The following is a 12,132-nucleotide window of genomic DNA, read 5'->3' as shown; positions in this document are numbered from 1 at the left end:
CAGATGTACAGCAGCTGGGCATGGCTTCTGTTTTCTATGAAAAGGGAACGTCACTGAGCCACCTGGTTGCTTTATTCAAGTAGTTTGCATATTCAGGATGTTCAAAATTAAGCCCTTTGTTTTTCATTGAAAAAGTCAGTGCTGCAAATTATGTGTGTAAAAGCCACCTTTACAGAGAGCAATCTGTTCAGGGGGACACAATGTGCAACAATACATATTACTGTCAGCCGCGCCGATGAATAAGATGCATTATTGAACTTTTTAAAGACTGGAGGCCCCTATACATGTATTAAAAATTTGAGCCTGTCACATTTCTGCATAGATCCAATAAAATTTTTGCATGCCTGTGACATACTTTACGTATTATTATACAACAGATGGCTAATTTGGGTGTGCAAAGCTTATCGAAGTATAATATCCATAGTGTTTTGAATGCCTTGAAAAAAGCATTCTAGTCAGAAGTTACTGTTGTTATGAGTTTCTTACGTAAAACATTTGTTTGTGTTCTTGAGAAATAAATGTACTCTCAATTACCTAGAAAAAATGCTGAAAATGTAAAAACTTTCACAGTGACAATGATCCGTTCAAACTTCATGGGCTAAGGCTGATGTGCTAATCTTATTTGTCTTCAGCCACCAGTTGATGTACGTTACCTGTTCAAATATTGTTTGTAAAATGCTCTAAACTGTAAAGTGTGAATGAAAATAAGTTAATCCTTTTGCAGTTTCACGTGCTTGTTGATATACATTCCACATATAACAGCCTTCATTATGCAGCACCATACAGGCTATCAACTGGCCTAATTTCTGGTCTGCATAAAGGTAGCTAGGCTACTTATAGGACACACACAATACACAATCTTTAGTAGACATAAACATGGTAGCAAAATTATGACAGTTGGAAGAGATACAAGACGGTTACATATCAAATGCACACAGGACGGTAACATATTGGACACATACATGACGGATGCTATGAGGAGACAGAAAGTCGGCGGTCAAATCATTGCATCTTGGAGACATACAGTTGGTGTCCTCATGCTGCCTCGGGAAAATGTGACGGTATAAGTCACGACGCCTTTCAATTAATGGCAGTTGCAATGTAGCAGTTTGCAATGCATAGAAACATGTTCTTTTGTATGAATAAAGAAATGTGAAAAAGTGCGGAACGATGCAAGTCTCACTATAGTAAGAAAGTTCTCATGGGAAGTGGTGTGAAAACTCTACCAGATATCCATTTGGGTGAATCACCGACCATTATTGGACACATAGTTGGACGTTCATTTTTATTTACAATGCTTGATTGGTGCAGCTGGTCATATAGATAGGTGCGGTGCAATGCGAAGCACGGGAACAAATAAAACACAAATGTTGTTTGTCATGTCTCGTTGCCGCATGAAAGTGAACAAAACGAGACGAACACCAATTGTGTTTGTTTGTTTGTTTTGTTTGCATCGAACCTCCTCTATTATATATGACAGCTGCACCAATTATGCTATAAAAATAAAAATGAATGGTTGACTAGGTGCCCCTAATCGTCTGTGATTTACTCAGCGCTTATTTAGGTGATATTAGGTTACGAAAACAATAATACAATAAAACGGCCTATATGTCCGTTGAACATCCGCATATCCGCCTTGGACACCCGCAGGACTCCCGCTGGATCGCCAATTAGTATGCGCCTTAGAGTCCTGCGGATGTCCGCTGGACGCCGATTTGCGATTTTCGGACGACCAGTGGACGACCGAGACATCCGGAGGCGGTTGTCCAGTGGACGTCCATCGGTGTTTAAATGCCCATCGGGCGTTGTCCTTTCGTATGCTTCTATAGTTCATAACAAAATTAAGTCTTCTGCCACATTCCCAATGTCAATATTATTTATCTTATTAACTTTCACGGTGTCTATCTTTGTCCTTCCTATTCAGTTTTCTCTAAACCCTTTGATGCCACGTTGCATTTTTACTGTTTCCTTTATCTCTACGATAGCAAAGTTCTGAACACCAATGTTACGTTATACACTTCCCGCTTCTGCCATCTCTTTCACTACTTGCCGAGGCCTCCACCAATCGTAAAAGCTTGTAGTTTTTCTTTTGCTTCCCGCATATACACTCCCAATATGGGCGCTGTGAGATAAAAATTTTCTTTATACGAGGAGGATTCTCTCACCCGATTTCCGCTAGCATTCCTCGTCTGCTAGCGCTACAATTGATTCATAGTAATTGATTGCAAATCTTCTTCCAGTGTTATTCCTGCAATGCAATTTATCTCTCCCATCACTCTGGCGAGCTAGGAATGGGCCTTTTGCGTTATTTTTTTTTTTTGCACAAGATGCTAATTCTTAGCAGCGTTTGGCTTAAGTTGGACTACTAAGTGCACCCCTCAGTGTTTTTTTGTTTGTGAGACATTACTTGTGGTTTTATGATCCAAGCATCAAAAAATGCAATGTGATTGTACATTTATTGATTGATTTGTGGTGGTTTAACGTCCCAAAACCACCATATGATTATGAGCGACGCCGTAGTGGAGGGCTTCGGAAATTTCGACCACCTGGGGTTCTCTAACGTGTGCCCAAATCTGAGTACACGGGCCTACAACATTTCCGCTTCCATCGGAAATGCAGCCGCCACAGCCGGGATTTCATCCCGCGATCTGCGGGTCAGCAGCCGAGTACCTTAGCCACTTGACCACCATGGCGGGGCATAGGGATTGTACATTGAGGTGACATTGACTAGGCTACACTCAAAGCTGAACCCAACTTTGATTTACTTTTTACCGCACCACTATAAAAGCTAGGACAGTCCTTTCCTTTTTATTATGCTCTTTATTGCTCCAAACTTGGTCACCAGTACAGTGCACTAATGAATTTCTGAATACAATGTCTTGCAAAAACACGTGGTTTGTTCGCAACCACTTACCTTTTTCATATTCAGTTTGAAGGCAACCTCCTCTGCAACTGAATTCAGGCACCACGGTGGCATTGACAGTAGTATGATGTTTTCGCTGTGTCCATCTTGTTAGGCACCAACACTCACAGACATCTGCTTAGTTTCGCCTTCGAGTTACTGCTTTATTTACAGCTGATCTGAAGCCTTTCGTTATGTCATGTGACGTTACATCAACAGTGTCAGTATCCTAAGCCAACACGCGCTCTTTTTGTCCTCTCTGCCATTTTCTGTTTCACTCTCAACACACGTGCACTCATTTGTCCAGCGTGAATTGCAATTGCAGCGATAGATAAATGAAAGAACGAGTAGACAGAGAGAGTGGGGAGGGAAGAAATAGAAAGCATGATGCGAGTAACATTATGAAAGGGAAGAAAGATAGAAAGGCAGAGAAGGAAAAAGACAAAACACAGACAAAAAAGAGACAAAGAAGAAGATATCAAGCAAGCCTTGGTATAGTATATTATAGCAAGAAGCTGTAAAAGGAACTGAGGGTGAGGAGAAAAAAAGGGTAAAGCATAGTATCTTATATGGTATATTATGGAAAGAGGTGGAAAAAGAAACTGAGCGTGATGAGGAGCAAAAGAAAGGGGAAACTCCACGGGCTTCGCAGCTTCCTCAGTCTTCGTAGCACTAGAACCTAACTGCACCAATCATTTTTGCTACCATGTTAACTTTTTCAGCAGCCACTCGACTCTAATGCCTGAAAGTTTGTAGGTTGAGTGCATCACACATGCTGCTATTATTTCCAGAGAGCAGTTTTACAACGTACTGGCCGACAACAGCCAACAACAGCAGTGGCTGTGCAGCCACGAAAAGCAGACAACACCCCAAAGGTTGTGGCTATCTACAAGTAGTCTTTATTTTAAATCTTGTCTCTCTCATACACAGGTAAATAAACAGGATGGGCGAGTCGAGAAAAAGTTAAAAGAGAACAATGCGACTGGCATAGAAAGAGATTGGTTTATAGTATACATATAATATATTTATATATATATAAAGTAGCTCTGTCGTTTATAAAAATTGATCTTTCAAATATACTTTGTCTTTTTTAATCTCTCTTTCTCTTGTCACATAAAATATGGTCACAAGTATCAACAGGGCACACGTTTAGCGATGCCATAGATTTTATCTCTCTTTTAAAGGCAGAACACGTATATTACAATACAGAGACACATCGGCCATTTTTTGTTCCAGTTGGACTACAGTGAAGGCACATTGAGGCTACCAGAGGGCACCCACAAAAGTTGATCAATTGCAAGGTCACGCTCTTGCTGCGACTCGATTGGTCTGGACCTTCCAAAAGGAGGATGAATTCCAGGTGTCCATCAAACATCTAACTGCTACATCACTTAGGTAATGACATTAACGATTTACTATGAAAAGAACATCATATTCAGACTAAAGACAAACATTGCACTTCTCGTGATGGCTGCTGCATCTGTGTTGTGAAAGATTTCTGTACTTCAGCGTTCACAATACTTGTACATTTGTAATGTACGTTCCATTTCACGGCTTAAACTTTTCTCAATTTTTCTCGGCTAATTCCTGTTAGTTGGGAAGCTCTGTGTCAGTGAGAGGAAATGCAAACTTTTCACTGTTTCTATTCAATTTACAACGATGTCAGTGCTCCGCTCTCAATCACCATAAACTATCCGGAGGAGCATTGGTCATTGCCCACCTACTGATATTACATTTGAACCAGAGTTTCATATTAGCCCAAATGTTTTTATATTATCTTACAAAATATCACTCATTTATTTTTCTGTGTTTTTCTCCATTCTGGAGAACAAGTATTGAAGCTGTAGTGCTTATGGTACAGGCAGTCAAACTCTTTAAGCAAGCCTAAAATCAGGCTGGACCGCGAACACACTAAACGAATCGCAACATGCAGTTATTTCGACGTCCAGAGCAGCTGGAACACACCCTTCTTTCGAAACTAAAAAAATTGCACATGATATCGTCACAGCACCTTCGTGAAAAAAAAACAAAAAAAAATGTTGCTTTCATACGTCGTAGACAAAAGATATGCGACATCTGGCGCGCTTCACGATTGCACGGTAGACACTTGGCTTTTAAGTCTCTGTTTTCTGAAGGTACATTTGTTTTGATCGACATGGACGCCATCATTGGGCGTGGGGCTCAGGTGAGAACAGAGAAGTGTTGAGCAACATGGGACTCTGTCATCGCTCTCTTTTTCACAATGCAACAATGAACAGACAAAGAAAAAGAACGAATACATGACTGCGGTCCAGAGGGCATACAAGACCACATTTGCAAACTCCAGTTTTTCTTAAGTACATGCGAAATGTACTGACGTCCACTGGGGATAATACACAAGAGCAGCTGCGACTGGCCTAGCATAAGGCAGAGCAGGAGTATTCAGTAATCAATGTACACGTAACGATGCAGAGCTCTTTTTTTTTCAGCAGAAAGAAGAACTACAAATGCAGCAGTGAAACCCACAGCCCGTTACCGAACTTCCACGAAAACACGATTTTTGTAGACTTCTGTCAATGGATGCTACCTGCGAATTTTGTGTTCACACAATATAAAATTTTCCACATTTGCAGCTGTGTATGACATCAATTTCATGATGCAACTGTTCTCATGTCATATACAGAAGTGTTGATACAAAATTGAATGTTTTATAAAATAACGTTAAAAGCCTTATTGTTTTAGAAGCCCCACACATTCGATACGTCAAACTGATTTACAGCAGTGGACCTTATGATGCAAGTTGCGGCTACTCACTGTCGAACTGTTATATTTCGACCTCGTGTAAGTACTGCGCTCAAGGCAACATTGTATCACAATCTCTTGCTGCTTAAATCGGCAAATGAAAATTAGAGTGAATTGAGTTATGTGCATATGTTTTGAGACAAACTGGAAGATCCACGCAAGAAGAATCTAGAATAACATTTCACAGAGGAAGCGACAGTGCTCCATCATATCACATGGTGCAGAAGCTAAGTATTTTCCGATTATGAATGCAAACGTTTCAGGCACATTTCATGTTGTTTTGTTTGACCGGATCGGTGTGAACTGCAGTCGACAGCCACGAGTATATGAACACTTTTTTTTAATACATGGGCATACCAGCTATCTGTTGTCACTATGAATAAACAAATGCCTTTTTCTGAACTCAAAATTTGCCTCTCGCTATCGGATGTAACATGGCTCGGAAGCGGGTTCACTGCTGATATTGTATGTGGTAGCCTGTACATTTGACAACTGCAAGGTCTACCACAAAGAAAAGCACAAACAGATTTCCAGAAATCAGAAGAGTAGCGAAGTTGAGAAACGTTTGAGAACGAAAATTCCGGATACACATAATGTCCGCATTATGTCAAACAGATGGGAATGCAATGCATGTCTCGAAAGAAGAAAAACAAAAAAAGATGTTAACAGAAACCTTGGAATGATGTTGCCTGGAACGCTCGTGCGTAAGAGCACTCGAATAAAAAAATACTGTTCTGGCATATATTTATACACAAAAGGGGTTTGTACAGGATCTCGCTTTATGGTAAAAGAATGCGCCGATCCTCCTCAACTCCTTTATTTCTCCCACAGAGCTCACAAACAAAAAAATGCAAGAGCTTGATGAAGATTACAGAAGAATATATAGTGACACACAAGGCCAGTAAAATCAAGTAAGTTACCGGCAGCGTGAACATGAACATCTGGGCAGGTATTGACTGCTCGACATGAGTATGCTTCGTCGATGATTGCACATATGACAGGGGAGACAATGTACAGGCCTCACAGTTCCGCTGAAAAGGTCAGCTCTTTTCTCCTTCGTGCGTATACACCACGTGCCTACTGCAGGCGGTGCACTGAAGATCCTTGCAAACACGTGACCATTTAGTCCGAAAGCAACCAGAGATACAGTGTGGAACACTTTTAAAGGGAACGAAGGGTTTGACCTAAGCAAAGTTGCAGCCTCAACATTGCTAGAAACACTGCCTTGAACGACATAAGACATTCGTCTAAGTGCATGAAAGAAGTTGGTAGGATTTGAGTCTGTTTAATAGCTGTAATATATGCTAGGACAGTAACCTTTTTTCCCCTTAAGAGTCGATCACGCTGTATATGCATACCGAAAGAAGGTTGGTGTGATTTCTTTTGAAAAATATTAACCATCAGCAACATTGATGAGTCATGATTTTGTTCTCCAGTCTGCACAACCTTGCTGATACGTTGGCCTTTTGTGAACTTCTATTTCTTTTCCTTGAGTGGTTGCGCTGATACAGCCAAAAGGATCGCTCAGCAATACTATGAAGCATCTGTATATTATGTGAAGGTTCTTCGAAAAGGCATACTTAAAAAGAAATGAAATGTAAACCATTCCTGCAGTGTTTGTAACTGACGACCTTTCAAATTTAAGTTTTGATATAGCAGTCAACAATTGGGAAAATATGAAAAATGTAATGCACTGCTGCTAGTTTGATTTTTTGATAGTTGGCGAGAAAGCTAAACTCTAGAACACCAATGAACAAACCTCAGTGCCATGAAGTCATTCGTTTGCACAATTGATGGCAGGCATTGTGTCGTGTTAACAATAGCCACCAAATAATAAAATATACAAGCTCTCAGTCGCATTTTTGCAGGCGGCCATGACAACTATATGCCCACAGTGTCATTATTTCGATGACACATACGTGACGTGCTGGAGTGAAATGATGACATAATATTGCTTTTTGATTGTTGTATCTCTCCTTCTTTACGACTAGAGCGACGTAAACTTTAGAACATTGTAAGAATGAGAACCTACCGCTAGTAGTTCGCCATTGAAACTACGAGGCTAGAGAAATGAAATGAATAGAGCAGCGGTAATAAGAACTGAACATCATCAATAATCATGGTGCTTTATGCGTGAAATCACTTTCGCATCGCTGATTAGGCGCAATTCGCACCCACGTCTTCGAGCTTTTCCAAAACATGCGCGACGACAGCTCCACCAACGTTTGGCAGGAAAAAAATTATTCTTTAGTGCACAGACAAAACGTCACGCGCTCATGTGTCGTCTGCTCGCAAGTGAATCAGCACGAGCGTTTTGTGTTTAGCGTCGTCTGCACGTAGCACACAGCCGAGCAGACGACAGACGCCAGCGTCTACCAAACGTTTGTTAAGCCTTACTTCATTATTTTACTCCCCGTTTTCGAATTCTACATCACCGAAGTTACGCACACCGACACCGACCCCAGAACACTTACAAGGGTTCGGGGAACACTTCAACGATTGCAGCAATCATCGCCGCCCTCAAGTGTTATCCTTCAATTACTGCGACGGTGATGACGATGGTAATAACTCTTAACGGTACTCCATCTGGGGGCAAAATCAAGTGTGCACGTCTTTTTGAAACGAACAAGGTACGCACGCACATGCTCACGCTCACACACATGCACTCGCAAGAGGATGCAAACGAACAAGAAACAATAAAAAGGATTAAACAAGAACAAGATGAAAAATTGATAAACAATGGGTCAAAAAGAAGGGCAAATAGAAACAGGGATGGGAGTAGTCGAGTCTGTGTTACAACAGAAATAGGGGAGGGAGGGAAATGTCAAAGACTAAAAAACATGCGCATGTGTGACAACATCAAAATGACGCCAGTCACACTCACGCTAAAGATGGATTGTTTCGGTATCAGGAGGATGTAAAACAACAACAAAGTGGGGGAATAAAAAAATATATGCAGCTCTTTTCGGAACGTGCGGTTTTACATAGAGTTCTCTGTCGTTCCAGCTGCGGTTGAGATGTGGTTTCTGTTCGTTGTTGTTGTTCTTGTTCCAGAGAACGAGTGGGCCTATGTGTAGCCTTCCTTCATCGAGGCATTACGGTCTCCACCCAGTGGCGTTGGGGCCGAATTTGTACACAAGCCGCCGGCCGAACACGGGTAGAAGGACCTGGCTTTTGTAGTAGTATCTGAATGGGCCCAGTCGGGCAATGTGAAAACAAAGGAAAGGAGAGGCACAAAGAACTTCATGGTTAGACAAGCACCGCATAATTGAATGCCGATTTATAATTGAAAAAAGAAAACACGCAACTCAATATAGAACTCTTACAACGACTGCCACATCCGAAACTATTGTAAGCGAGATTAAAAGTCACCTGTAGAGACTCTGAGGCAAAGCAAGAGTTTGTAAGAACTCATATCACGTGACCTTTTCGTCGACTCCAGTTGTTATAAAGCTTATTTCGCTTTCACAGGGTACATACGACTACACATCACAATTCACTATCTGCCAGCAACCTGCATTACAAAGTACAGTGTGTAGAAAAGACAATTGTTGACTGCACGTACGTGTAATTGATGTTTGTAATGCAGGACTAACAACCGTCAAAAGAGGCTACATCGAAACACAAGTGTGCCTAATGTTGTATCTTTTGAAAGAATTCTTTAGTCGTGACGTTAACCTGTTCTGTACAAACATCAAAATGTCGTGGACAGTTCCAGCATTTCGGTACACGCAGAACAGTTAGTATGACTAGAGTGAAACCACATAATCGCTGGTGTACAGAAAGTTTACCTTATTTCACAGGACACACACCGACGGCACACTATGTAACAATTTCTATAGGTAGCCGAAAAATAGGCAACCAAACACTAAACAATTTGGCATCATCTTTGGGACCAAAGTACTAAGATTCCTGTCAGCATGGAATCAGGCAAACCACGTTTATTTGGCACTATGACCTCAATAAAAACAACCAGTCTGCAGTCTAAACTCACTATGGCTTTGGCATTAAACTTAAGTGGACTAGGGACATTCTTCTAGTAAGTTCCTTGTCAATGCAGGTATAAATATTTAAATTTCTGCATGCAACACATTACCATATTGAATTTGAAACCTAATCCCTACTGGACCGTGATCAAACCATCAAAAACATTGGCTTGAAAATGCTTAGCGATGTTTGCCAACCACCATCGCTAATTTAATGTTCATCACCATGGTTCACTTGAATTGGTTTCACCGAACAGACATGGAGTGTAAACAACAATGTGAACAGAAACCTTATTGTGGTGTTTGAAGAATGTCGCATCAGCACCAGTAAGGTCATGTGAAGAGGTTCATTCAACAACAGCTGCTTAGCTTTGTGGATAAGATTTTCTCAGGCTGTTCATTTTTCGGGGACTTCGTTCCTTTGGCACAGCAATGGGACACAGTTTAAGCGCTAGCCATTACACCCTCCATAGTGGAAAATGCTACAGATTAACAATGTTCTGTTAGCGGTTCCTGTACAATGACGCCCAGATGCTATGAACCTTCAGGATTATTCAACTCTGGTAAAATTATTTTACGTTGTGTAAATTAGGAATATGGTACACTTACGAACTTTCTTTCCGCTCAGTCTTTATAATGGAAGGTTCCCTAATGCTAGTGGCAGTTAAAACTTAGGCCGGATTCTGAATATTCTTCACATAAATCTTTGAAAAGAAAACTTAAACACATTGATTCTGTGTTTTGCCCTGCCGATAGAAAAAGGTAATGCCAGATGTCCTCGGCATTCTCAATCAAAACATGATTGTTGCTCACATGCCCACATGAAAGAATGGCGGTGTAATACTCCATTGTGAAGTGTAAGGCCTTCAATACATGTTAATGACGACCGTGCTGGCAAACACCACAAACTTTAGCACACCCCACAATGATATGTACTGGTTCATTTCTGTCCTTACGAAATCAGTCACAGGGCCCTACAACATTAATACAATCCATAGTTGGTGCAGACTTGCAGACATGTGCACGTAAACTCAGTCTCATCGATTTCCATCAAGTATTGCTAAAAGCCACGGCAATAGACCATATTGCGGGCGACAATCCTAGCATCCAAAATGACAGAAGGTGTAGGGCCGATGTCAGCCTATGAGAGGATTACCACCACCGTTACAGATAGCATCATGAGTCAGCCACCGCCACCAGCAGCGGGAGAGTCAACACAACCGTCACCGGGTTCCTTGGTGAGTGCGGGTGAAAGACGGAGGTGTCAGTACGTGAGAGGAGGTGTGAGTGCGAAGAGGTTGCGTCCCGTCCACCTTGTTTTCTCTCCAGCCGCTTGAACGTGGTCCAAACTTGTAGACGAGCTTTTTGGGCAGACCCTGAGACTTGGGAACGGGTTCTAGGATTTCCTTGCCGTAATAGGTTCTGGTGAGTAGCAACCACCACCAAGGAGGAAAGGGTGCAGGGGTGTAAGTCAAGAGAGAAAGCAAGAAGAAACAGACATTCGGAGCGGTTAGTACTGACAGCAAAGTGGTAAAAAAGAAGGAAGTGAGGTTTCATATTTTCAGCACAGACAAGACCTGTGCGACTCTCCTTTGTCGTTCAATGGCATTGAGGTTGGTTGAGAAAGGCTAGGAAACCTCCATTCGCAAAAATATATCAATCCCCTTCTGTAAAACTAGTGTTTCATATGGCTTAATTACCAAGAGTAAAACGGTCTTGAGCTGATAATATGTTTGTGCGTTCACAATCACTTATGTGATCCTCTCCTGAGATAATGGTATTTCTCAGGCGCAGAGAACTCCCTCAGTGTGACATTCGGAGAAGTACTTCTGTAACCCTTCAATTCCAGGGACCTTTCAATAACTTTCATAGGCGTCGTTATTTTGGCGTAACATACATGGAGAGAATTCAATGTGCATTAGGCACCATCAAAGGCGCAAGACTGCAAATTTAAGCACTGTAATGCCCTGTGTGTCCACTTTGCTTTATCTATGACACAAACTGTGGTTTCAACATTCCGTAAAGTCTTTTCCTGCGTTCCTGTTTGCTTTCATAAAAAACAGCTCGATATTGAACCAACCCTGCTAGCACAATAGCGCAACTAACGCGTAGCTGAGATATTCGTTACAGGCGCAATCATTAGTAGTACACATTAGTCAGACAGAAACCGTCACCAAAGTATCAGCATGCAGAAAATTAAGGCAGCCAAGGAAGCATGATCAATAGGACTATATTTTGGAAGTCTCAATTCATAGTTCGAATATAAAATGTTCAATATTTGAGAGCACAGCTACTAATGGCACTCAACCTGCGTCATTGTTATACCCTGTGCAGGACAACTGCAAAAAGCAGCCATGTTCTCTTTCTCCAGATTGTTCAGAATTCATTAGCTAAAAAATTCACGCACGCAGAAGTATCGTCGATAAATAAATCATGCTTAGATTCGTAATAGGTAATGTCAAC

At 41.4% G+C, this 12,132-nt stretch overlaps 1 protein-coding gene across 5 annotated transcripts in view; it reads right to left on the bottom strand.

Moving 5' to 3' along the window:
• Nucleotides 1-3,778: 3,778 nt before the first annotated feature.
• The window catches only part of LOC119170824 (ETS homologous factor), a 414,244-nt gene continuing 405,890 nt past the window's right edge, over nt 3,779-12,132 (bottom strand). For 4 of the 5 annotated variants that reach the window (XM_037422087.2, XM_037422086.2, XM_075886596.1 and 1 more), the window contains one exon: nt 3,779-11,091. In XM_037422087.2, the coding sequence (XP_037277984.2) occupies nt 10,893-11,091 (199 nt within the window). In that variant the 3' untranslated portion in view covers nt 3,779-10,892. The remainder of the gene's footprint in view (nt 11,092-12,132) is intronic. The other variant, XM_037422088.2, reaches the window with a different exon arrangement.

Source organism: Rhipicephalus microplus, chromosome 2 (genome assembly GCF_043290135.1).
Source record: "Rhipicephalus microplus isolate Deutch F79 chromosome 2, USDA_Rmic, whole genome shotgun sequence".
Classification (NCBI taxonomy): domain Eukaryota; kingdom Metazoa; phylum Arthropoda; class Arachnida; order Ixodida; family Ixodidae; genus Rhipicephalus; species Rhipicephalus microplus.
Note: the sequence above shows the minus strand (reverse complement) of the source record. Positions and strands in the feature narration are given on the sequence as shown.